Source organism: Pelecanus crispus, chromosome 8 (assembly GCF_030463565.1).
Source record: "Pelecanus crispus isolate bPelCri1 chromosome 8, bPelCri1.pri, whole genome shotgun sequence".
Lineage (NCBI taxonomy): Eukaryota > Metazoa > Chordata > Aves > Pelecaniformes > Pelecanidae > Pelecanus > Pelecanus crispus.
This window is the reverse complement of record NC_134650.1, coordinates 27,387,288-27,414,893: the sequence shown is the minus strand read 5'-3', so window position 1 is coordinate 27,414,893 and position 27,606 is coordinate 27,387,288. Positions and strand designations below refer to the sequence as shown.

At 48.6% G+C, this 27,606-nt stretch overlaps 1 protein-coding gene across 5 annotated transcripts in view; it reads left to right on the top strand.

Moving 5' to 3' along the window:
- Positions 1-27,606, top strand: part of GNAO1 (G protein subunit alpha o1) — a 138,160-nt gene that overhangs the window by 85,094 nt on the left and 25,460 nt on the right. The window contains exons 5-7 of one of the 5 annotated variants that reach the window (XM_075715887.1): positions 6,250-6,267; positions 10,120-10,149; positions 15,301-15,397. In XM_075715887.1, coding sequence (XP_075572002.1) covers positions 6,250-6,267; positions 10,120-10,149; positions 15,301-15,397 — 145 coding nt within the window. Of the gene's footprint in view, positions 1-6,249; positions 6,278-9,706; positions 9,746-10,119; positions 10,150-15,236; positions 15,398-27,606 lie in introns of all 5 variants that reach the window. The other 4 variants (XM_075715886.1, XM_075715884.1, XM_075715885.1 and 1 more) reach the window with 4 other exon arrangements.

Here is a 27,606-nt window from a genome sequence, read left to right as displayed (position 1 = left end):
CCAAAGGGAAGTTGAAAGCTTGACAATTTTTATCTGCGGAGGAGATGCGAGCATGTATTGTCTATCCCTGGGCTGTGGGTCTGGAAGCCAGGCTCTGTGTGTGTGTCTGTCAAGAGCAAGCAAGCAAGCTAAGCCATCTGAAGCAGAAGGGTGGCACAGAAAATTAAGGGGCAGGCAGGTTTTCAGGAAGGGGTTGGAGTGCCCTGGGCTGCTCAACGAGTGCTCAGCACCTGATCGTTAGGACCAAGGGTAACAGCTGTATTGTCTCCTGTTCATGCCTCTTGAAAAACTAAAACAACATGAGAAATCAGCCAGCAAATACTCTGAAGAGGTAGCTGGTCACCCAGCTGGCTGTATTTTACCTCTAATGTATTCTATAAATTTACTACAGTATAGATCAATGCTTTTTATTCATTGAGACATAATGACAAGACTGTCCATGCAGATGCCATTAATGACCTGAGCAGATACATTTTTAAAGATGTCTAGGTGAGCATTTTTAATGACGTCTAGGTGAGAATTTTTAACAAGCCAATAATAATGTATCCTGCAAAGTCTATTTTCTCTATTGTTAAGTCCAAGTGATGGGATTTTCAGGAATATTCATCGTTCCCCGTTGATAACAATCTACAGCCAAGTCCAGCGTGAATCAGGTTAGGTCAATACCAAGTGTTTTGGAAAATCCCAACCTCTGTGTTAATATTATGAACTATTTTGAGAGCCAGTTGTACAGAGGGTGGCACAAGTCACACAATATAGGCCATGCTGAAGTGGGGCTTGAGCGCTTTGAAAGAGTATTTGCAAGTGAAGACTTGGCGTGGTCTGTGGGAATCATTTAATGTAGAAGTGAAGTTCAGCCATGTAAGGATGAAAGTTACGGCCGTGGAAGGTGATCCAGGGACACCACAAAGGACTTTAGGGCAGAAAATTATCAAGAGTGTGATATGCTCGGTGGGTACTTGTAAGAAGGAAGAACTGGGGGCAAGAGGGTAAAATTGCTGTACTGGTTTTGATGCAAACATCCAAGTGCCATGCTTTCCTGATTCTTAAAAACAATTCTCATCCCTGCTGATCCGTCCGCAAGCCCCAGGAGCTCACAGTCATCCGGGCTTGCCCCCACCGAATGTCCCCTGGGACAAGGGGGAGCAGAGCGACACGTCAGCCTGGTCGTCCCCAGCTTTGCCAAGAGACCGTGCCTCCCTGCCCTCCGCCCCGCAGCCGGTGACCGCAGGCAGGCTGCCTGTTCGCTCAGGCAGCCTCTTCTCACGAGTCAGGGGAGGGGGACAAACTGGCATGCCTGTCGCATACCCAGCCGGGCTTGGGCTCCAGGTGGGGAAGATGTGGTGACAGCGGCCGGGCCTGCTGTACCTCCCCTCAGGCAGACTTCACACAGCTGGAGGCAGAGGCAGCCCTCCATCTTGGTGCCCAGGGCATGGAGACAGGGGCCAAATTCCAGCCTTGCTCCGCCGTGGCAATCTGGGAGGAATTCCCTGGAGTTAAGCTAAATTAAAACCATTTCAAGGAGGGGGAGTGAGAAGCAAACATCATCTCAAAACTTACTCAGATAGAGCTTGCATAGCATACCAAGATGAATAATAAATAGCAGTCATCCATCCGTGTGGATGGATTTTGCTCTGCCCACAGCAGAGGGTGCAAAAAAAAAAGTGCGAGGGGAGCATTTCCCAGCAGCTCTCCCTCTGCAAACCTCTTGCTTACATGATACTGATTAGGAGAAGGTACAAAGGAAAGACATTAGTTAAATAAAATGTTTTAATGTCAGGTGGGACATCAATGGCCGAGTCGTTCATCATCCCGAAGAGTCTCTGAGGAAAAGGAGAGGGAGAAGCGCGAGCCCAAGGCTGGCTCCAGCCCAGGGCAGAGACCAGCACCAACACACACCGATGTCCTCCGTCCCTCCTGGCCACCCCAGGGAAATGCCCGGGCTCCCTCCTCCTCCCCTCCCCATGTCGGGAGCCCACTCCTGGCATGGTGGAGCCCCATGTCAGTTGTGCTGCTGAGGAGCTGGGAGACAGCCCTGGAGGAGCTCCTGACGCAGCGCCTGTCATGTTCCCAGGGCATCCACACCACCTCCTGGGACATGGACTAGAAGCTCCATCAGCTCACTTGGCATCATGATCCCAAGCTTTTAGGTGTTCCCGTGAGATGCAAAGGAAAGGAAAAGCAAGAGCAGGGCATCTGCAGGCAAGCATCTCGGCTGGCGCTGGGGAACCTCTCCCCTCCCAGTCTGATATCAACCCCGTAAATGATCTTGGGGGCATTTTACTGCAGCAGTCACTTACGTAAGGGCAATGTGCACATTAAATAGCACCACAGTGGAGCTGCAGACCTGCCCGCCTGCCCTCTTCGAGGGAGGGTGCTGTCAGACAGGGGCCATGGGTGTCACCAGTGGGATGTGGGGGGCAGAGGGGTCTTTGCTTTCCCTGTGCCTGAAGCCTCAAATCTGCTATCCAGGCAGCTGGCTCAAAAGGCCATAAGAGCAAAACCATCCTTGCAGCCATAGTGAAGAAACTGATTCTGCAGCTTAGCTTGCACACAGATACTCACATACTGCACAGCTCTGGAAACCTTAAAAAATGGGTGAAAACATGTTTGTTTCTTAATGGGAAGAGCTGGAGGGATGCTCCCGTGCTCTGGCACCTCCCACCTCACTGCCCTGGGGTGTGGAGGGGAGGAGGCAGCTCTGGCAGTGGGAACCCGGGGTGGTTGAAATCAATAGTGTGCTGCAGCCCTGACTGAAAAGCTCCTGGGACCCAGGAAGGCTCTGCCTTGGACAATGGATTATTTTTAACTAGCTCGAATCTTCAAACGCTGTAGCTTAAAAAAAGGGGAAAAGAAAAGAATAGCTGATTTGTGCAAGCTCCCCTGCTCCCATTAAGTCGGTCAAAGTGGTGCTATGCATTTCAATGGGGGCAGGACTGTGCTTCTCATGAGATAAATTGCACCCTGTCCCTTTGCATGCTCCATGCAGCTAGTCCTGGCTTGCTCAGCTTTGGTCTTTCCTGGCCCTCCTTACGAACACCCCTCCCTCCCTGATATGCTCCCCAGCAGATTTTTTTGTTGTTGTTGTCATTGAGCTATTCATTTTCCATAGGCTGCCTTCATTCCCGTGGCCTTTTGCAGCTAGGAGACAAGATGTTGCCTTGGAAACAAAGCCCCTTAGATGTTTGGAGTCTCTGGGATTGCTCTGTCTGCTCCCAAGTACTTTTAGGTTATTTTTATTAACCACACAAAGATGCAGCAGGCTCATAGCCAAGGCAGAAAGTAGCCCTGGGAGGTGGAGGGAAGGCAAGCGTCTTAGTGGCATCACTCACTCTGCCGGGGATATTTTTTTGCACTGCACCACGGGCTGAATGCCTGCGAGAGAAATGGCATCTCCAGAGAGTGCTGCGCACACAGGGCTGTTGCTGGGGCTGGGGATGGCTGCAGGCTGGCAGGCAGGCAGAGCTGCAGTAGCGCCAGGGAGAGAGAGGATTGCTGGGAGAGAAAAAGCAAGAGTAACAGATCAGGGAAAGAAAAGAGGAACTAAGAATGGCAGACATTTGGGTATGTTGGGGTTTCTCACTTGCCGACCAACCATGCTATGGAGGGACCACCGGGCACACTGCTGCTGAGATATACATGGTGGCCCAGTCTACTTATTTTAGAGGAAATCAGTTTTCCAGACCCGTTAGACAACTGTGAAAATCTCTGCTCTGAGGTTTTATCAGCAATTCTGCTCTGTGCCACAGGGCGAGTCGGGGGCAGCATAAACAGACCCCCAGCCTAACTAAGCTTTGCTCCTGGCCTGGTGCCTGGAGCACGGCAGCTCCTCCTGCCCCAAATCTGTGCAGAGGTCTGACCCCTTCTGCAAGGGGGCTTTGGGAGGCAGTGAAAGGCTGCACCGTTCCCATTTCCCCTTATCCAGAGGCATCACTGCATGACACTGCCAAATCCTGATTCCTCCGAGGAGAACACTTCAGAGTAGGCTTTTACTCCTTATTCTGCAAAGATGTAAAAAAAGAAACAAAAGCTGATTAAAAGAAGCTCCCTAATCCCCTGCTGGTACTTGAAATAGTTCCAAGCCAGCAAAAGCATTCAAAAAAAAAGTGAATATACATTATTTTCTAAAAAATAATCAGTACGGTATTAAGCGTATGCCGTGTTACTCATGTCAACACAGTCCTTTGCTCAGTACAACCATGAGGGAGGGCTTCCAGCTGCAGCAGCTGCGTGACTTGCAGAGCCAGGGAGGCTGGCACAAAGAGAGGGGGAGCAGCAGAGAGGAAGGAAAGCATCGAAATAGGATGGGCCTGAGAGACAGCGGGTGAGGACTGGCAGCGTCACACCCACAGAGGTGAACACCACTAGGTCACAGCTACAGAGAGGTTCGACTATGGTGCTTGAGATGTTGCAGCTATTTCCCTTCCCAACTACAGACAGGCACTGGTGCCATTCCCACCATTCTGTGGGGCTCAAGGTACTCTGCAATGGCAGCAAAATGTTTTAGGGTGGGATCCACCCTATATTCCCCATATGTATCACACAGGATTACACACAAGGGAGAGACTTTGCTGTTTTGTGGCATTTTTCCATTATAGCTGAGATTCACAGATGCCCAGGCTAGCAAGATGCTCACAGATTCTCTTATCCCTTCTGGTGCATCCTCACCGGAGCAAGGAAGTCTGCCCCATCCTCGCAAGTGTCATAAATGCTGGGCACTTTTTTTCCCATTGTTGCTGATTTTCCTTGTCAGTACTACGCGATGCCATGGTTACAGAGATGTACGACTAATCCAGCTACAGCAGGTTATGGGCTTTTTGTTTTTGACATTCTTTGATGCTATATTTGTGCCAGAAGAATAAATAATAAATACATACAACAGCATCAAAGATTTCTTCTGGGCCCCCAGCCTATTTCTGCCTATCCTTGTTAAGCTGTTATAAAGATATTTCTCTGCCAGCCTCTTATTTTATGGGCTATCCTGTCATCTAACGCTGCACCTGTGGTCCCATTTATCTAATCTCTCTGAAAAGAGCAGTTAATAAAAGAAAGTTCCCGTTAATAGCCCCGAGAACAGCTTCCCCTGGAATGGCAATGCTCATACCCAACCCACCAGAGTCCCTCTCCTTCCCCTCCCTCCTCTCTCACTTTCTGTCTTCTCCTTCCTCCTTCCATCCTCACCTCACGAAAGCATTGGGGAGCTTTCTTGACGCCGTTGTAAGGAAAATATAGGACAATTTTTCTCTGCAGCAACCTGAAACAATACATAAGCAAATCTGTTAGTGAGTGAAGTGCCTTGCTCTGGTAAGGAGGAACTTGCTGGGGGTTAGTCTCTGTAATCCCCACTGATCAAAGGAAGAGCTCCTCCAAGCCTGTTACAAGCACCCGAGTCTTGATTTTGCTGGAGATACAGCAGCATGGGAGAGATTTAGCAAAAAATTTCTCCTTCATCTGCTCTGAACTCTGGGGCTCCTTCTAGGCAGCTGCAGACACCTCAAAGAGCCACTTCTCACCCTCAGCCCCATCAGATGCAGCTTCCACTCCCAGCAGGACCTCAGCCAAATGCTCCTCCACCCCAAGGCTTAGAAATCCTGGTCCTCCTTGCAGAGAACGGTTCACAGGCAGCTGGAAATGAAGAGGGAGGGAAGCTAAACAAAGGTTGTAGTAATAAGAAGTCACAGGCAAAACTTTGCTAACCAGCCACTCAATGAATCACGTCTTGTTTCAGCCCAGCCCCTTGACAGAGTTAATAGAATCATAGAATAGAATCATAGAATCGTTTAGGTTGGAAAAGACCTTTAAGATCATCCAGTCCAACCATTAACCCACACTACCTCCTGGGTCACCCTGTGGCTCCATCGCTGGTTGTGTGCAGCTGCAGACCAAAAAGCAAAAAGTTATCAAACTGGTGCAGGCAAAGGCAGTAAGCATATGCATTACTCAGGCAGCTTTCTTGAGTATCTGCATTGGGAACTGCTGCCAGTGATAATCCTAAAACGACCGCATGTTTGCACGCTTCCATTTGCATGCTTCCATTGTCTCTTTTTGTAGAGGTCCCCGGAAAATATGGGTGTGCAACCAAGCTGGGTAAAGCAAAGCACTGCCATCTTTTCTGAGGTCCCTCTTCCCAGAGTACTAATTTAAACTAATAAAGGAAACTTGCTTAAGTTTACAGAAGAAACTCAGTTCCCAGAGTGCCCTTGCTGCCTGGCACGATGCTTCATTAGTTAATATTTAGCCAAGTGCCAGGACAACTCTTAAACCACAGTGCCAGCATGTCCTCTTGCCCTGAGTATCTGTATCCTGGCCGTGTAGGTGTTGGAATTTATGTACCTTGGTTTGCTCCTGTAAAGTCCAAGTCAAACCTAAGAAAAACCCCTTCATCTGCACTCAACGGTGGTCATCTTCTAAGATATTTGGTGAAAGAGTACAGGACTGAAAACCAGAAAATTTGAGGTGGTGAGAATCCAAATTAAAACAGCAAATAAGTGGTGAATGAAGGACTCCTGATAAGAAAGTGCTTGTACTTAATACTAGACCTGGAGAGAAATGTTTGATGAATTTGCTAAAAAACACAGTCTAAAAGAAAAAATGTTTTTCATTTGTAAAATCCAGTCAAAATCTACAGATAGTCATGGCCGAGAGGAAATCATGTGAAAATTTGGAGAATTTTTCAAAACGATTTTGCATTCCTGAAAGGGCGAAGTGTTTTGTTTTCATTTATTTATCCAACTTTTTATTTGGAAACAAAATTTTTGTTTGAAAATTGACCTACATTTAAAATAATAACACTGAGCCCCCAAATAAAACAAACCAAAATATTTTGGTAGGGCTTAAGGCAAGTGCTTTGGCTGGATGTGAAATTAATTTTTTTGCAGATTTTTCGGTCCACAGAAGAATGCAGGGGAACATGTTTGATCCAAGCTTATTTTTCACACCGCCTAATTTTTCCGTTCTGCCACCAAGTGGAAAATCCAGTATTATTTGGCTGCTGTGATACCTGCTCTCACACCAGCAATGCAAGAAATAAGTTTAAGACACTCTGTCAGGCAGAAGGCTTGGGTACGGATGCCAAGCCACTGACTGCTGTAGCTGTTTCAGTGGAGAGCAGTAAGAAATCCCTACCCAGATATACAAAGTATGGGTTACGGAGAAGAGAAGAGGCAACAGGGAGCTGAAATTTAGCATGATTGGGGTGGGGTGACTTTTCCTCTCCACTTTGTCCTTTAAGTCTGTATCTTCAACACAGATCACCAAGTAAAATAGGACCATAAAATGAAACAAGGCTCTTTCTGATTGAAACACCATCACTTTCTTCAGGGACAGATGACTGTAACCCACAGACTTAGTCCTTTGTCGTACGAGGTACTGATAAAGCTGCTAGATTAATTGTAGAGTGGAGATTAGCACCCACCATTCAGCATCAAGCTCTGAGCATTAAACTAATTACAAGGTTCCAGCACTGCACAGCTTCCCAGCAGGAAGTCACTGCCCTATAAATCATCATACATGAGCAGCATTTAGCCAGAGATGTTAAAAAAACTCTGGCTTTGTCCTGGGAATAGTCCCACCATAGGGGCTGTTTTCCCTTTCTGTTCCAAAGACAAAGCCCGTTTTCCCCACTGTGGTGGGAAAGCTTGGAATGAAACCGTGACCCCTCTGCCCTGCCACCCTTAGGCAGTCACCCAGAGGGATGTTGGTGTGGAAAATCTTGAAGACATTTGAAGAGTAGAAGATGCACAGGTTAAAGCCATTGGGAATTCCCAAACCCAGAGCGGGTTCCTGGAGAATCACCATCACTCCCACTCAGCTCGTCCTCAGCCATCCGCTTTGCAGGGAATGTAAAATAGCCATTTATTTTACAAATGCTCGGGGCCGATGCAGCTTCCCCACCTGCTCTCTTACTGTGGGGTATCAGGCATTTCTCAGTCATCTACTGCAACACAAACACTCCAGTGCCATTACATTTTATGGACTTTTACCCAGCAGAGAGGATTTTAGAGAGAGGAGACAGGCAGTAGGCTGCAAGGATTTTGTTCTCTCATCTTTACATGTTTCCAGCCTCCTCCTCAGCACCACGGCAGAGCACTTGCCTGCAGAGCATGAAGCCATGCGACTAATGTCCCCCATCTGTGACTCTCTCTCTCATCCCCTCCCTGGTGGGCAGCACTGTCTGTGCCTGCACGACCTGAAAGTCGCCAGCAAGGGATGACATTTGGGCTTGCAGGTCCCGTACCTAGTCCTTTTGCTCTGTGCTTGTAGGACAGAGGACCCATCAAAGCATCCTGCCCTCAGAGGGATGCTGGTGGAGTTTGCAGTGGCTCTCGGTCTTTCAGGGCTGCCATGTTCTTGAATTAGAAGTGACTGGGAGAGAGTGCCGTTTTCTCATCTTGCATTGCAGCTAGTGGGTGAGGACCTATTTTGAGACCATTTAACGCATGCTTTCTGGCTTTCCCATCCTTGCTTGGAAAAAATCAGGTTGGTTATCCACCGTGTTTGTCTCGCCCAGCTCAGGAACACTTCTGAGCTCCTCAAGAACAGAGGAGAACCCTACAATTTCCTAGAACAAAGCAAATTTGGGAAATGACTTGCCCTTCAGTGGCATCCCTGTTGCAGGTGGAGTTCTGTGTTGTTGGGTGGTCATTTTTTTCCACCTGTCTGGTGAGTGAAGCACTATTTCCTACAGGATGTAGCACTGTAGGAACTCTTACAATGGTGGTGGCCAACGGCAGCCCAAGCTCTTAGTCTAGTCCTGCATTATCCAGTCCCTGAATTGCCAGATAGTCACTAGTCCAAGCAAACAGGGAACATTATTGTGTGTGTGTTGCAGGAGGGGAAAAGAAGTTTATACCCACATAAGAGCTAGCAAATTTTATTTGCTCAGCTGCAGTATCATACAGAATGGGTAGGAAAAAAAGTAGTATCAAACACAAAGCAATTCACCTGCTTTAGAGCTGTAATAATCTATAATATCAGTCCTGCTCAATGTCTCCCCAAATAGGAAGCAGCAGACAGAAAACACAGCAGTAACAAGGTTTCAGGATGGAGATCCTAGACCAAGTACCAGACACACAGAAGTTGTTTGGCCAAGACAGTCAGAGGTGATGGGACCATCTTGGCTTCAGAAGGATATGAAAACCAGGGCTTTACTAATTGCTATCCAGACAGCACAACCTCGGGAGGAGAGATCTGCACATCACCGTGGCTGTCCGGTTATGTTTTCTGTACAAAATTGTCTGTCTGCCCGCAGACAGACAGCAGCCCTTTGGCATTGTACCCAAGTCAGCCAAGGTTTTTGTGAGCTCTTCTACATGAGCAGGGTAGAAGATGGCTAGCGTGACGCTGTGGAAAGCCAACCATCTCTAACCTAATTTGTTAGGCTTAGCTTTGCTGTGTGATGCAGATTGCTAGAGAGCACTACACTGAGCTTTGCATCAGCATAAACCTCTCTTTCCCAGGCCAGTAGGATCTGTGTCAGGAGCTTTCCAGATCTGCCGCTGACTAACGAGTGCAGGCAGAGGGGATGTAGTTTGGGTGCCCACCTCATGGTGTTCTCTAAAGGGCTAGTTTTGAATAAGTCACTGGATAGTATTTTACTAGCTCAGCGCCTTCCAGGGTCTCTCAGATTGCATGCCCAGAAAGCCAAATGCCAAGCAGAGGTGGGAGGCCTCAGTTAAATGTTCTGAAGGTGGATGGTAGAGTGGAGGAGGAAGGGAGAAGGTTGTCTCTGCTGCAATGCACAGCAGCTGCTTCATGCCAGACAGATTTCCACAGATTCAGAGGTCAGCTCCGAAACACAGATGTGTGAGAAAGAGAGGGTGAGTGAGGGGGAGAGTCATACGTGTAGCTATTTATTCAGCATCTACAAAAACTCCTATGGACTTGGAGCTGAGCCCTGGATGTCTCTGGAAGAGGCGTATTCACCAGCTCTGCTTTGTTTCCAGAATTCATTCAGGCTGCAAATGCCGTGAAAATAACCAGCTTTTGCTGTGATGCAGCCACACTCAGCTGTGAAGCAGGGTCCAGATTTCTGAGATGCTCTCTAAGGAGGAGGAGGAGGTTTTCAGTTTATGAGCCATGTTCTGCCCCCAAATTATGGGACCTGGTTTCTCACTGAAGTAGCAGAGGCACGTACCACTCTGCCCCAAGGTCAGGATCTGGGTCCCCCAAGAAGGTCCCCCTCCAGGGATGTCCTTTGTGGATGCTGGATGCTTTCAAGACATCAGTTGCCGCCCAGGTTCCTGGCTGGGGATAGGCCATTACTCTTTTCAGCTGTGCACTAGGTTATACAAGATTGGCTTGCTGATAACTAGTACTGTGCCTCTGATTTGTCTTGCACCACCAGCAAAATGCAATGCTTGTCTTTTCCCCCCACCGCATGGATCTTCTGAAATGTTCTGAGATGCAGCTTTGAGTACAACCAGCCACCAAAGGAAATTGCCCCAGTGTTAACCTTTGGGATAGGCTGAGTGACAAGTATGATTAATCAGAGTAAATAACAGCAAAAATGATATTTACTGGGATTTAGTTCACCAAAAGGAAAGCACGGTACAATAAGGCACAGTGGGTCAGCTCTCCTGTGGGTGTAAGTCAGTGCAGCTCCATAGGGGTTAGCAGATTTGTACCACATAGCTTCACATAAGGCTTTGCCTTTCCCTTAAATTCTCCCCTTCCAGAAACCTATTTCTTTTGGAAAAAAAAAGAAGAAAAAAGTCCCTTAGTTAATGTCCAGGCAACTTCAAAGGATCTGAGCCAGGATTTATCCTGGGATGGTCACAGAGACGGGGACCCAAGTCCCACTCCAGTGCAACTCTATGGCAGTCAGGGCAGGAGCAGCTCTGCTGGTACCTTCGCGGGCACAGATCATGGCTGGCGGCGAGGAGCAAATAATTAGGGGTGATCTATATCTGCATGACGAAAAATAACTAGCTTGCAGAGACAAACATGACTGCCAGTAATGTCAGGCTGCTAGGAAGAGCCCCTCTCCCTTCCAGCAAGGTAACAAATTAATTGGGCTATGTGGCTGTTGCAAGCAAAGTCACAAGTTTGCTTGCTGAGCACAGCCTGTGTGCTTGGTGACAGTGACATATGGGAGACAATTAAATAACTGCGGTTATGTCCAGGTTAGTGAGAAAACAGATCCCCTTATGAACTGGATTTATACCATGTGTCTGGTGCAAACGTAAACACACAACCCAGGGTTAGAAAGGAGACATGCTAACTTCCTGCTAAGTTTACAAGCTTCTTGTTCACATCTGCCTATGGATTTCACTGTTGTATAAAATGCCACTGTGCCCTGGCCCTACAGAGCCCTCTCCATTCGCTGACTGGTGTGGAGGTTTGTTCTTTAACAAATGGTTATTTGGTCTTTTAGCTTGATGGCTAAAGCCTGGATGTATAATTTGCCATCCCAGGGTTTCTGAGCTCAGCTGTTGCCCCAAGACAAGCCCAGCCAGCCAGCTCCAGTTCCCCCACTGTAGGTGGACACATTCAGCATTCAAGAGTGACACAGAGCTGAACAAAACCCACTCTCTGTAACAACCAACCCAAGGGCAATCAGCTCAGGGGTTGGGGTTTGGCCCGCTATGGAAAATGCAAGCCATTGGGAAGTGGCAGTGGGACATATGTGAAAGCTGTGGGGGTGGGCTGGGATGCTCCTACGGAGCATAGGAGACCAGCCCAACCCCTTGCCCTCCTCCCAGCCGGTTTGTACCAAGGGCATGGGAGGCAGAGCAGCTGGGGAAAGGCAGAGGCAGCAATGGAGAAAGCAGCCCTGCACCATTTTGTGGCTCCTTCCAGCAATTCCAGGGGCAGAGCGCTGCCTATTTTTAGCTCCTGAGGTAGCTGAAATACCACCGTGATATTCATTAACGAAAACCCCATCGGATGGGAACTGCAAGGCGGGGAGGGGTGGGGGGGCTTGTTGGTCTGGTTTGTTTTGCTTTATTTAATTGCTGGCTTCAGTACAGAGGCAGAGCGTGGCAGGAGGCTCGGCTCCTCTCACCTCGGGAAAAGCGGGAGCACCAGACCCAGGGGAGGCAGGTAGGGAAAAGTCAATCAGGCAGTATTTAAAAATCTACCTGCTGGGCCCAGGGGGGGCTGGAGATTTTAATGTCATTCCCAGCTTGAGATGCAGCCTGGAGAGTGAGAAAAGAAAGGGGTATCTTCTCTTCTTGGATCCTTAATTGCTTGTTAAATCACCTAACAAATGCCCGAACTCCTGGATGGCCCCATGCTCCTTGACAGAGGGGCTTCATCCTTGGCAGGGGGGAGGAGTATTTTTAAAAATACTCGTTTCACCTGCTTTTTCTGGGTCTATAAAATTGTGAGTTCAATGGTTCACTCTGCAAAATAAAACTAAGTCTGGAATATTTTTATTACCATTCAGCAGGAGCAATAAACTTTCCTATGAGCCATGCCCCTGCTCCAGCCTGTCGACTCTTGGTCTGCCCTGCAGGCAGCTGTCCGCACTGCGGAAGGGCAAACTCTCCCATCCTCAAATGGGACCTCTGGTGACTGCTGAGGAGCATGTACCAAAATAATCCCCTGCCCTACAAGCTCAGCCCCACTTCTGGCCCAAGCAGACCTGATAACCACAGCCAGAGATGCCTGTCCCTGGTCACTCTGGTTCTGCCCTGTCATCGCTGTTCATCTGTGTCTTCTGCTCAAACCCTCTTGCGTTGGGTCTTAAATCACAGGGGGCTGCCACAAGTGTCAGTAGTGGAAAAGGTGAGGCAGCTATTTCCTAGCACAGAAAATGTGATGACCTCTGATGCTTTGCAGAAAGCAACATGCAGTTAAGCTCAGAAGCAGCCCAGACCCTGCCCGTAACATCTGGAGAGCTTCAAATATGCTTTGCCATCACAGACAGATGGACAGATCCGTGATTTACACCTATAATCTCCCTGCCCCCCCCCCCAGTAGTAAGATAACATACAAAAGACCTCCTTCCTACCTGACTGAAAGCACAGATGCTTTTTCTGCACCACCCATACAGAAATAATGGGGCCACACCAGCCTGCAGCCCCGAGCAGACTGGCCATTAGCAGGTTTTGTGTTATTTAGAGTCCATGAACAGAGCAAAATTACAGCTCCAGCAGGGCAGGCAAACTGTACTGATGATTTATGGATATTCACTGAGCTCACAAAGCACTCTGGGGCAGAGAACAAGCTTTTGAAATTAACTGAACTCTTCAAGGTTCTTTGTTTGTCTTGGCTTTGAGGTGTGAGTCACTAATATTGTTTCTCCAAAACGAGAAGATTCTGTACAGACGGCTGGGAGGATTCCTGGGCACTAAAATACGAAGTTTAGTATTCTGCAAGAAAGACTTTATGTTCATAAAGCCTTCAAAGCATAGAGACTCCACCCCATTAAGTTTTATGAGATGGTGTCTCCATACAGTACTGAGACTTCTTCAGCCTGTAGAGACTGGATGTTCAGGGGACTTGAGGCTCTTTCTCTGAGCGTTGAAAACTCTGGCAGCTTCAGTCTCCAGTGCTAGCAGCTTGGTGCCCTGCGATTTTTCAACAATTTCAGTGTTTGATAAAGAGAGGCTGCAGAGGAGTTTTGATCCTGGCCGTGCAGGCCATGTCATACACCTTGTCATTCCCACCCATGCAATTAGGTTATTGTGGTGCTCTTCAACACTGGCGCTCCTCCACTTCTAATTGTACCCATGACCTAAGAAATAATTTGCTTGCTTTGCCACAAAACCTGTAACACCTTGTCCCCAGTGCTGAGGCAGTACCCAGGGAGAGCAACCCATTCAGCAGTTGGGCTGTTCCCATCATAGCTGCTAAATCTGAGCATCAGACAGGAGCATCAGCAGCACCTGGCAGGGCAGAGGAACAGGACAGAGCTTGTTGTAGCCAGGAAGGATATAGGAGCCCCTCCAGCAGGCGATGCGTGGGCTCCCCAGGAGCTGCATGCCCAGCTGCAGGTGCCTTTCTGCTCATGAGATGGGTCGCTGTGATGGACAGGGGTTGTTTGTCCATGGGATAGTGTCAGCAGAGCATGGGCACTGCCTGCGCTCCCCTTTGAGAGACTCGGGTTTCTGGTCAGCGTTTGCTGATTTAGACCAAACTCCCTGAAAGGCGAAGACTTCCACCTGCTTTTGTCCAAGAATGGGTTTGATCTAGCAGACAAGAGAAAAGGTAATAAAACAAAGAGGTTGTCTTTACTAGTTTGCTGTAAACACAGATAAGGAATAAGAGCTCCTCTTTTCCAGTTAATTATAGCAATAATAATTGGTTTTGTTTCATCTGGTAGAAATATGACTTTTTCAAAATTTTCAAAGCAATGAAAGAAAAAGTCTGAAGATTAGCCAACACCTCTGGGGTTTCAGAAGTCTGTGGGGAGTGTGGGAGATCCATTTACTGCAAAGCAAGTAGAGGGGGGTCATGAATTTGGGTGTCCTGCTTCGCAAATGAGTGATGCATCAGCCACTGTGGACTATTACAGTAGGGCTGAACTCAACTATTCCAAGGCTGTCTAGACATTCCCATCCTAAATCTGAGACATCTTCTGCACCCAAGTTGTGTCAGAACGCTATTGTTCAGGAAAAGTTGCTGTTCCAGCCAATCACATTTTTCTCACCAAAAAAGATTCCATCTGAAAACAGCCAGCTGGCCCTGCCCTCACTGCCATACTCCTTAACCACGGGAGATTCCTCTCCCTCTGAGTCACAAAGCATGACAGCCAGCCAAGGTGGTCTGTGTCAACATGAATTAGCCCCTGTAGCAGGGGCTCATAGCAAAGAACAAGAATTCGGGAAAAGCAATAAACCAGCATCTGAAAAAAATTGTTTCTGGAGCCTTTCTGCTGTCCTTTCTGACACAAACAGACCCTACTTCAGCAAGGTTACACACTCAGTCAAAACAGGTATCGTTGCAGGATATGTGTCACTTTGCTAATAATTTAAAATACACTTTTACATATATGAATTTCCTTTTGTTCCCAAGAAGCTCCACACATATGCAGTGCCAACTGGTTTGTCTGCTGAATAGAAATATTTGTTGACATGAGGTGGATTGCACAAATAGCCTCTTTCCTTGTGGCTTCTTTGCTCCATCCTCCTTTTGCCCTTTCTGCTGGATCATACGGCGTGGATCCTAAAGCCCCATCCCAAGAAATGCAGCCTCTTTACTCCTGACGGTTTGGTGAACTGTTTCTGAAATCTCTTGCTCCCAGTTCTGCCTTGAGCATCTATGTGACCTCTTGTTTCTTTCCTCTGCAGGCTGATGCCAAGATGGTCTGTGATGTCGTAAGTCGGATGGAGGACACAGAGCCCTTCTCTCCAGAGCTGCTGTCAGCTATGATGAGACTCTGGGCAGACTCTGGGATTCAAGAATGCTTCAACCGGTCCCGGGAATATCAACTTAACGACTCAGCCCAATAGTGAGTATCCCTGTCCATAGTCTTTTGTGTTAAGAAGCTGCATTTGGGCTTGTTAAAAGTTTTAACTAGAGTTAATGACCTCATAGCAGTGGATCTGAACATGGTTCTGCTTACAGACTGGGGTGCATGTTGTGTCACAGGCTGCTGCAAGGCAGAAAGGATCAGGCAGGACATTAATGTCCCCTCTGGCCCGTCTGGGGTCAGGTCTGTGACCCCCGAAGCCTGGTTCCCAAACTGCTCCCAAACAGCTCAAGGTAGGTTTCTACAAACATGGATCTAGTGAGCAGAGGCAGACCAGCCCATGGACGTGGCTGATGGCTTCTTCATTTGTCTGACAGATAACAGAAGGGTGTGATCAGCTGCTTTCTATAGCAGTACAGCTCTTGAGTTTGCTTTTCTGATAGTCATACATTGTACTGATATGCAGCTGGATTACAACCAAGGGCAAGGGACATCTTTGCTTTTACAGTGGCATTGTGTTATTCTCATAATACAGTCGATGGCATCTCTACCATTAGGGACCACATCCAGATATTTTTAATGGTGGTTGTCTGAATCCATGGCTTTGGTTCATCCTGTCATAAGGACAGGACATGTACCCATTAAATGGCTGCTCTGGCTCTGAGGAAACATTGAGTGCCTCCCCAGTTTCAGTTCAGACCCATTTCTAATGAGAATCCATCCAATCTGTTTGCCTCCATCTAGGCAAGGAGGCTAAAGCTTTTCATCCCATAATTTCAATTGCAGCAGCTGTTGCAGTCAGGCAAAATGTCCTCTGGCCCTGTACTGTGTCTTGGGCAGTAGTCAGTAAAACATGGTTAAGTATAAGTATGAGGAAGAAGCAAGCACGGAGTGATCATTTCCCTTGTTATACCCTTGGACCTTTTGGTAGTCAGGGAAATAGAGGCTTCCCCAAATGGTGACAGGGGAATGCTATATCCATGCTTTTGGCTTTCACAGTGTCCTGTGTCAACAAGTTCTCTAACTGACTCATGCACTTCTGGAGTTGTTATTGTGTGTTTGGATTGTCTGGCATCTCTGCTTAGGGTTTTCCTGGATATCTATCAAAACACGAACCCAAGCACTGGCGTGGCTGATGGTTTTGTTCTGTGTGGTGGGCCTGATCGTCCCCAGTCTGCACCAGCTCCTCCCATCCAAGCTGGCAGGGCAGTTAGGGAGCACAGGATTATTTCTGCTGTTGCGGTGCTGCAGCAGAAGGCAAGTGATGACACATCACTTGGCATTGACCAAAACCCAAATGGGAAACCTGCAGATGTGCGGTTGGTGTCACAGCATCCTACCCAACCATTTCTCACCATGAGTGACTACATCTCAGTGATGATCCTGACATTATGCTGCCTTTTAATCACTACTAGGTGGACATTCATGTTTAATCTGTATTTCATTGCCTGTAATAGCAAAATCTGCCTTCTCTTGCCAGCAGTTTTTTTTCCCCCCACAAAAGAAGGGTCTGATGGCATAAACATACCTTTAGAGATTTAAATCATATGAAACACCAGTCCTAATTGCATTACACAACCTTGTGGAAAGTTCTTCAATTGTTTTAGAACCAATTACCTTGAGGAAAGTATTTTGATTTTCCTTCCATACAAGATAGCAGTTGAAAATAATAAGCATAGCCCTCCCAATGTGACCAGCTGCTGGGCAATTCATCAGCAAGAGCTCTGAAACCACAAGCAGTTTCTAGACATCAACTGAAGAGGCTCTGTGCTGTGGTATTCACAGCAGTATCAACGTGTGGTTGCAGCCCAGCAAAATGAATTTCAGAGTCTTTAACAAAATCTCTTGCATCCGGAGGAAGATGCACGATCCTCCTTGCTAGGGGAGAGCTGTGCTGCCTCTCTCCTTAGCCACACTGTGAATCGTGCTGTGGCTGGACACTTGTTTTCTCTGGGCTAGGTCAGATGGTGAAGCTGAAGACAACAAAGTCCTTCGCATTTACGGACCTGCTGCCGTTTAGGAGCCTCTGGTGGGTCGGTCACCAGGAGCAGAGATGCCGTCACGGGGCAGGGCACTGTAACGCATCCTGCTGCACCTCTAGGCCCTGGTGCCATCACCCATCAGATGGGGGTGCAAGGGAGAGCTCAGCTGGCACTTACGCATGCCCACTGGACTCCCAGTGGAAAGAAGCATATTTTTCATTTAATCCTTCAGTGCTTTGGGGTTGTTTTCTTCTGCATAGTAAAGGATTTGAGACAGTTTTCTCCTTTCTCCCCACCCCGGGAAAGGGCTTATCTTTATTGACACTGATATTGGATTTAAAACACTAGCAACTACAAAATGTGTTTTCATTAGGGCTGAGAAAAATAAATTCCAGACAAGAACTAAATCTGAAGTTCCCCAAAGTTTGAAAAACAATGACAGGCAGTGATCTGGACTAGCATTGCTCTTATCTCGGGCTTCTCTTGGTGTTAAGCCATAGGGACTGGTGTTTTGCTGGCAGGAGGGAAGTTTGCTGCAAGTCAGAGATCACGCTCCACGGCTGCTCAGCACATGTCGCAAAGCCCAAAGGCATAAAGCAACCAGGTCCTGTCGTGGCCAGCACAGGTGGGACCTTCAGGAGTGATCCAGGCACATCCCTTTGCCCCAGAAACCACCCACTGAATGCCCTGAATGCTTTTCAGAAACCCCCCTCCACTGCCTGGCTATTTCTAAGGAACCACCACTTGGGCTTCTCCGAGTCAGTGCTGCCGTTTTCCTACATTGATCTTTCAGTGCTTTACCTTGAGTTTTTTAAATGGTTCAAACAACAGGCCTTCTGTTACGGGCCCTGGGAGACCAAGTCACAGGCTAATCAACAGCCTGCAAGAGCTAGCAGCATGGCTCTTATTAGTCTATCATTAATTTCACTGAAAATAGATTTAATATTTTGTATCAGCCTAAACAAGAAGTGAGTAATAGCTCTTCTCCCCTATCAAAGATGGGCAGGAATGCATTGCTTTCTGCTCTCCCATGCACGCCTGCCTAACGGTTGTGGACTTGCTTGCAAAGCTTTGCTTCTTTTAGACTATAAAGTCAGCCTGTCCTTAGCAAGGATTTCATAGCTACTGTGAAGGAACGGTAGAAAACAGCACTTCTGCAAAGAAAAAACATGACCGAGGAAGAGGGGAGGTTCTGTAATGGGCCTCCTGTGTCTTGGACCTCAAAAAGTAAAAGCATAAGGACAGCAATAGAAGGGAAGAGAGTAAGATGTAGCAGTTGGCTTCATCTTTTTTTGTTTAATGCATTTTTCTATCGTTCCCTAAGGCAAGTTTATGGGTGGGTTGAGTTCCACATTCCTAATCTCTTGATTATGTTTTTATTCCTACTTTGTCTCCTCTTCCTTTCTTGTCTCCATGCCTAGGAGCTAAATCTACCTCCGATCATCAAAGATTCTGGGCACTGCTGATGTCTTTTTCTTGTCTAGCTAGTTTCTGTCTGTGGAAGCACATCTGTGACCCACATTTTGCTTTCAAAATCAGCAAAATAGAGGTTTCCATCTGGTTTCGTTAATCTCCTACTTTTGTTCAGATTTTAAAATTGTCTTGTGCTCCCTAGCCTCGAGTTCCCAACTAGCCTGGTCAGTGGAGTACAGTGCATAGGGCAAGTTTGATCTTAACCACCCAGGGATGAGGACCTGCTTTGAATGGCCTCCAAACTTCAGGGGGGAATGGAGCAGACAGAGCATCCACACGAGCACCGGTTTTCCATGTGCATATCCAAACAGGCACAGGCCCTGCAAGATGTGTAGGCAGAGACAGTTTGCAAGTACACAGACACAAAAAAGCCAGAATCCATCTCAAGTTATTCTCTCGTACATTGAAAGATCATTTGATAATGCCAGGGCTGTGAAACTACCGTGAAAATGTAAAATATTTTAGGACTGCATTCAACCCATCCATCTTCACACATATCAGAGGTGTCAGGGCTAGGAAGCTTGTTGCCTTTGGCTCTCTCTGTACGGAGTGAAGGGAGGGAGAGATGCCTCCAGAGAGGGATACAGACCTCACTGCTCAGTGGAGAGAGATGCAATTGTGTCTGCTGCTCCACCATAGCTAACCGCAGCCCTGACGTCTCAAGTCTGTGCCAAATACCAAGCCCAAACTGGACCACACTTTGGTCACTCCATCTCCAAGAACTCCTCTGGCAGTGCCTTATAGAACAGCAGCACCAAACTCAGAATAAAATACCGCAGTGCCTTCCTTCTCACCCTGTCTTATGTGGGACTGTATTCTGATCGCTTCTCCTTGCAAAAGAATTGTCATTGCATGATGGTATCACCTTCCTTACTGATACTTATCGCATCTCACATGCCAACACACACTTTGCATCGAGAAAACAGTTAAGAAAGTAGAGCCAGATGTTGTTGTGATGTGGTGAACAGCTTCCAGACTGAGCCATGACAAGGCAGCATTTGAACAGGCTGCCCAGACAGGCTGTAAAATCTCCATCCTTGGAAATACTCAACACTGAGCTCAAACTGAATTTAACTTTGAAGGTGTCCCTGCTTTGAACAGGGGTATGGTCCAGATGAACTCCAGAGGCCCAATCCAAACCGGCACTTTTGGGTTTGTCTTGTTTTTTTCTCCTCGCTCTTTCTCTCATGACACTGGGTTTAAAAAGGAGAAGGGGCCTTAGGGTTGGCTGCAGTCTCCTGTTCCTCCTAGTCATGCAGGACCATGCAGCTCTATGATAATGCCCACGTCCTGCAAGTCCCATGGGCTAAACGTTTGCCTTGCTGGTGAAGCCAGCAAATGTTTAGCCCATGGGACTTGCGGAATCTGGGCATTATGCATGACTGTCAGGATATGATCTGTTTCAATGAGCTGCAATTGTTGCTGGCGCTCTCAGACTGAAGAAAGAAAAATTATAGGTCAAGGTTTTGCATTAATATTCCTGTCAGGTGAGTAGATTCCATTTTCTCATCACAGCTTTTGCATTAGAATATGGTTTTCTGCACTCCTGTCTTACTTGTGCCTGTCACTTACGCTCCCTTGCATTTAATTGGAGGAAGTAGCAGCATAAATGGAACAATCCAATTAATTGGGATGACTTGCGTTACGCTGTTTATTGAACAACCCACCTTTGTGTCTTGGAGCTTGAGCACCAATAAACCAGAAAGGGAGAATACATCACAAGTGGAGATGTAGATACGTTTGTCTGGATTTATGGTTTAATTTACCCCTGTAAGTAAATATGTGCACCAGCTTTGAATAATTAAGTTCCCCCTACGATAAGCAAAACAAAATAGCTTATAAAGGCCAGAGCTGGTTGACTGGAATCGCCAGCCTTGCTCAGTTCCCACAAATGAGATGCAAATAGATTTCCAGGGAGGAGCAGTTCTGCAATGTCTGCTGGTGAGAGGTCTGGAGTAGGGCTGTTTCTGGTAAGTGCAAGGTGGGGGAGACGGCAGGCTGAGCGTCAGCCTGTTAGAGTCTAGAAGGGCTTGGGCTCAGTAGAGGTCTCAGGCTTCGTTATTATCCTCATAAATTAAGGAATCGCTATCGTTATATGGCTACATCTAGGGCTGAGTGTGAGTTGGAGGAAGGGCACAGCAAGAAAGATGTCTTTGAAATCAGATGGATGTTTTCCAGCATCTCACCCTCAGCCTTCATCCACCTGGAGACCCAATTTCACCAAAATTAGGTGCAATCTCTCCAGGAGCTGCCTCTGTTGGCCCAAAGCAGGGTGGAGACCATGTCACAGTATCCTGAAGGCGGGTGTTAAGCAATGCTCACCTTCCCATCCCACCAAACACTGCCAGGAGAGTGTGAGGACTGAGCTTCCTCACCAGAAAAGTCACTTTCAAGCAGGGGGAGCAGAGGGCTGCAGGACTCTCCTCATAACACAGCTCCATCGTAAGACATTGCCACTTGTTATAATGCCCACCCCTCTTGGCCCCTCTCAGACACTGGCGCAGAGGAGAGCTCCACCAGACCCGCTCTCTCCTGGGGCACAGCCTCTCCGCAGAGAAGAGGCCACCCAGAAGCTTAATCCCAGAGCTGGGCTCTTCCCTTTACCCTTTCCAAGCCACACATGCAAGTCATTGGGGAAAGGGGGAACTTTGTTTCAAAAGACATTTCCTGGCTGGAGCTCATGCAAACTCTGAAGAAAATGGAGGAGAAGGAAAAGCCGGAGGTCCTGTCCCTTGTGAACACCTGGTTTCTGAAGGACTATTTCCCCTCTTGCTCCGTGTGAAGGTATCTGAGATGCCATCACCCCGCCCACTTAAACTAAGAGGAAAAGCTACAGAGCTGGACTTCAAAGGAGAGCTTGTGGCAGCACCCAGTGACATGGGAACATCTAGGAAAACATTCACCACCTGAACTAGAGCTCCGACGCTTTGCTCTCTGCCTTTCCATCTGAAATAGCAAATTCTGCAGCCAGCTCCACTAAAAACTCAGCACCTCTTTAGAAGGTGCTTTAGGCAAAAACTGCTAGTATAGTGTTGTCACTTCCCCTCTCCTAGTCCTCCTTTAACCCCAAAAAATGTCTCTAAGATCTGTCTGAAGAGACCCAGGAGATAACACAGACTGCACTGCAAGGAGGATCAGAGAAGTTACGTAGATAGTTCATTCCTCGGGGACAAAGATGTAGCAGTACCTCCTACCTCCCTGCCATTTTTCATTGCCATGACACATCATAACAATCTTGTCTTTGGCCTGGGGATTAGTAAAATCTTGACATTTTGACTAAATAAATTGCTATTTAATGACCCATGACACCAATCAGGGCTGTCCCACTTTTGGCGAAACTCCCACATGAAAGGGTAAGAGCCAGGCAGTAGTTCACGCTGCCTGGAGGAGGGGACACTGCAGAATTTGGGAACAATCTCTTATCTGTTCACATTTTGCTTAGAGATGAGGAGCAGCCAGCACCACCAATAAACACAGCACAGGGCATTCAGCCCCAAGGAAGCCTGCTGAACCGCAGTCTTGAACCCTGGATAATCTGTTCTCATCACCAACTGACAGACCCAACAGGAATTTCTTCCTGCCTTGCAAAGGGCTGTGAGTGACAGATTCGGTGCAGAAAGATTTGACTTTTTTGGGCTGAGTATTTGTGTATTTTTAGGCTGAAATGTCCTTATGAAACCAGCTGGAGCTGGCAGGCTGCCACCAAGGGTTAGGGTTCGGTGGGGTTTTTTTGTTCCGTTCAGTTTGTTTTTTCACTGCTACCCCTACTGCTCTCTGCAGCCCCCCTCTCCCACCAGCTCTGCTTTTCAGCAGGCAGCCCTCATGCCCTGCAGCTCGCCCATCACTGCGGTCTCCCGCCTTTCACCCCAGCCTCCTTCCCACGCCAGGGGACGGCAGTGCCAGGATGCAGCTCTGCAGCCGGGGAGTGCAGGCTCTCCTGGGAATCCGCAGCCCCTGCTCCTCCTCTCCTGCAGAGCCAGGGAGCCCAAGCTTCCCTCTCCCTTTCTGCACCTTGCAGTTTGACATACCGTGCACTCCCAGCTCTGCCATCGCAGCCTGCCCTGCAAGACGATGCCCTGCATCACTCATACAGGGTGAGGGCAGGAGATGGGGTGTCTCCTACCAGTGAGGCTCTCAGGGCATCCTGTTGCTGTTTGAAGCTCCTTAGGGAATCGGGTTGCTCTAGCAAGGCACTCCTTCTGCGTGGGTAATTCTTGCTTTATGCCAGCTAGTTGGCATCCAGCTCATCGGTCACCAGGGACTGTGAGCCCTGTCCCCCCGCAGCGCACGTGGCCAGGTGGGGACCAGCTGGCTGCTCTCAGCCTCATGGTTCTGCAGTGTGTCTGCAGGCAAAGCTGTCAGCAGACCACCGTGCCATGGCTCTTCTTCACACGACTGGCGTCAGGTCTGGCACTGTCTGCAATGCTGGGAGGCGAGTGTGGCAGTGGCACATGGTTTCCCAATGTATTTGCTGTCTGTTTGAAATCCTTAAATGGCAAAGGATGGCAGGAACACAGGAATTTCTTGGTGGCCGGGCTCTGGGATGGAGCAAGCCGTCTTCCACACAGGTCTGTAGGCACCAGTGGTGACAATGTGACGGGGAGATGCTGTCCCCCTCCCCACGGGTCCTATCCCAGAAATCATCCCAGTTTGGAAGGAGAAGTTGCAAAGGGACTTTGCCGCGGTCCAGGGAGTGCACAGCAGAGCATTGGGAGCTCTTGGGCAGAGCTGCCTGCCACCAGCCATGGGGTGAACAGCTCAGGAAGAGCCACTCCGGCCCAGGACAAGCACTGCCGGACAGGTTAGATCAGCTCCATGTACCCAGAATGCAGTTATCTCCCTTTCCCCATCCTCCACATTTTCACGGTGACCAGCCTTTCCCTGCCCCAGGTCTCTCAGCGTGACGCTCCCTCCCCTGACCGCAGGAAGTGCAATTCCTCCATCAGTCACCCTGTCCCCTGTCCTGCCCCTGCTCAGAGGGCTTCAGGCCCCACTGTGCAAGAGAGCCCAAGAAGCATTTGAGTGACTTCGAGAGGTGTGCAGCTGCTGCATTCCTCCCTGCCCTCTCTTGGGGTCCAGCCCATGCACACAGACGCGCACCACTCGCTAGAAGCGGGGGAGCAGTGCAGCATCCCCATGCTCAGGTGTTTAAGATTAGGAGTTAAATCCAAAACCAATCATGAGCTTAGCTAAAAAGCCACCATTTTTCAATACATATTAAGACAACCATTGGAAAATTGCTTTTATCTGCTGCTTCCTAAGCCCTCTGGCTTATACTTTAAAGCCTTTTGTCTGTGAACAGGAGAGCTGGAAAGTCCTTTTTTATTTCCTTAAGCAAATAGCCCATCTAATATCCAACCTTGAGGGGCTGAGACTTTAAGAGAGAACAAAAATGAAGGAAAAAAAAAAAAGAAATGTGGCAAACATTGTGATGCTTGCCATAAAATCACAGGACTCAGCAATGACGGGGATGAAGCACCTGGAGCTGTGCCTATTACGGGAGGGTGGCACAGCCCCCAGTAGGAAGGGGGCTCCCTGGGGTCCCCTGAGAGCCCATGGTGCCCATCGGTCATGAGGTTGAAACTCCTTGTCTTGGTTCCCTGATGGGGACAATAAGCATGCTCCTGTTTATGAGATGCCGACGTGCACGGTGGCGAGAGCAGCAAAGGCAGCAGCAGAGTGAGGCAGGAGCCTGTTGGGTTGGGCAGGCAGACACAGCATGGCCGGGGGGTGTCCAGGTGAGCCCCGCAGGAGCAGAGTCCCAGCGCTCTGCCAAGACAGTCCTGCTGAAATCCGGATTCACCTGGTGGAGCCCTGGGCACTGATCATTTCGCAGACTAATTGACATAATAACTCTAATCAGCCCTGTAGCAAACATCATTTTGTTTCTTGCTTATCCAGGCCAAGCACTGAGCCAATATTCAACACCCAGCCATTGATTTCCTACTGCTTTTTAGGTGGGAAAGGGGGAAATACGGGGTTTCTTCCTCCATATGAAGACGCGGACAGGGCTCAGCAGCATGGGCACGTGTTTGGGCATGGCCGGTGCCATGCATATGGTCTGTACGTGGGGCGTCCCGGAGGAGACCTGGCACAGGGAGTGTTTGGCTGCAGGCAGTGGAGCCGGGCGGGCGGGAGGGGCTGTGCTTTCCCTTGGGGTTTCATTAGCAACCCCGTGGAGAGCAGCCCGCAAGGCTGCTCCCCAGCCCGATGCCTCTGGCTCCGCAAAGTTGGCAGGACCGGGGGCTTGGGGCGGGGGACGACATGTTGCCCATCTGTGGCCCGCTCCGGGGCTGGCTCAGTGCCAGGGACAGCCTTCCTGCCTCCTCCCTCTCTTGGAGACCTGACAAAGGGTTCATACCTGTTCTTTCCCAATGCACGTGCTGATGAGACCATCATTGATTTGGGCAGGGGAGCCGAAGGCAGCCAAATGTGACACTGCCGCATTACTGCCTCGCATGCCAGTCTCCCATACAAGCCGGGCATGAGCCCAGCCAGCACAGCGAGCCAGATACACTTTAGGCAGATTTTTGACTTTTTCCTATTATTATCTTTTTTTCTTTTTCTTCTTTTTCCTTTCCCCTGCAAGACACAGAGCTAGTGCTAGGTCTGTATCAGTTCGTTCATGCATACCTTTTACATTGACTATCTGTTAGGGTAAAAACAACACTGGGACTGTCTATAAACTATTATTTCACTTTTCCAGATCTGTTCCTTGCCTTCGGCCCACTGGCGTAACACACAGATCCAAACCCACAACTCCTATTTTGCCAGCCCCCATCAGAAAACCCTCTAATTTCCCTCATGCCTCTGACCCCACTGGCAGCCCGTGCTCCGGCTCTGGGGGTAATTCTGTGTGGGCTGTTGTGGACAGGCACGCACTCACTCCACTCCGCAGGCACAGGCTCCGGGCAGGGCTGCTTAGTTTGGTGGCAACAGCAGAGTTCAGAGCAGAAGGAGGCTGGAGTACAGCAGAGCAAACACCCATCCTTGTGCCAAAATCCCCATGCTGACGCCTTCCCCACCTCCTATACATCTAAAGCATTTAAGTGCTTGAGTACCCGGAGAAGGCCCAGTCTCCGAGGTCCCTGGGGGTCTCTTCTGGGGCTGAATTTATTGGGAAAAAAGAAGAGAAATGGCGCTGAGCCTGGATTTTAGGCAGCACCTTCTCCATGCTGCTGGGAGGGGAGGGAAGAGATACAGGGGAGAAAGGAACCAGGCACAAACCGCACCATGGAGCCATGCCAAGGAAGTGTCGGCTCAGGTTTTGGCACTTAGTCGGAGCCTTGCTGGGGATTCATGATGCACTTTGCCTCACTGTAACCCTTTCCCTGCTGGGCTACATTGAGCCGCAGGTTTGCTGGGAGCACCAGCATTGAAAAGAAATTCAGTACTCCAAAATTGTGGCCCAGGGAATGAAACACCCCACAAGCAGTCACTGTAGCTCAGAGGCTCTGACAGCACTTTTAATGGCATAAATCAGCATTTCCCAGCCCCTCAGTGTTGCTTTTGGTACGTAAGGTGTGACGATAGCATAAGAACCATTTCCAAATCCTCATTCAGGAAAATACCAGCCAGTACATCCTACCAAGCAGCATTAATGTCAGTTTAAACATTCTCAGTTAAACAGCCCACGGTCTTGCAATCCCCAACATGAGAAATACTGCAGCGGGGAGTGTGCTGAACAGTGAGGCCAAATCTGCAACGGGCAGGAATAGGAGAAAGAAAGAGAAAGAAGAGGCTGACACTAGCTAGCAGCTGCTGAGAGCTGGGAATTCGTAAGTGAGTCCAGGCAAAAATCTTTGCTCAAATTAAACTAACGCTGGCAGCAGCAATTTTGTATTAAGAAATCCCCAGAGGAGTATCTCATTGAATAAAAATATGTAAACAAAGAAATGACACAAATACAGAAGTTACAAATAAACTCAGGAAAAAAGGATACACATTTCTACCCAGGAGCTCAACTACCTATATCCTGGCCAAGGGACCACCCTTTAAAGGTGTAAGAGCCACTTCCCCACCTACAATGAAGAGCTGCATCTCATGATCCAAAGTCTCGGCTGGGTCCCACCTGCAGAGAGTGGTGGCAGTGCCAGTCCTGAAGGTGACAGAGGGGAGCTTTCAGCGCAGGAGACCCTGGGCGTACCTCTGGGCAACCTGTTCCCACCTACAGCTGCTCTCTGGGCAGGCCTGGATGGGTTTCCCACTTGCCTGTGCTTCCCATCACCAGTGGAGCTTCCTTTGAAGTGGAGCACACAGGCAGGGCAGTGAGGCTCAGTCCTGCTGTGTTCATTCAGACATCTGCGATCACTAGGGGAGACTTAAGACCATCTGCTTAAAATAGGTGGTAGTAAATAGAAAATGTGCTAAATGCACAGAGGTCACCCGCATGACCTGTTTATCTTACCAAGGGTTTCTCTGACTTCTGCGCAGGCACCCATCCGAATGTCTGAAAGAGTTGCCCAAACCCCTGGTCTGCCTGGTTCGGTCCATTCATCCCACTGTTTATCTTCCCTTGCCCCAGAACAGAAGTACCATGGGAGGCCTGTAGGTTTTGCTTTGACCCTGCTGACTCCGCTTGATGTTTTGCTGCTTTCCACCAGCTCGATGAGAAGTCTGGGTGTAGGATTAGCACTGGTACCCTGTCTAAAGTCCCAGCAAAGAGCATCACAGAGTGGGACTCTCTGGCTTGTCAGGGCATCTCACGGTGACAGTGAGGAGCAAGCTCCACAGGAGGGGAGAGCTACTCTATGGACATATAGCCCACATCAGCAGGGAAATCCTGAAGAAAAA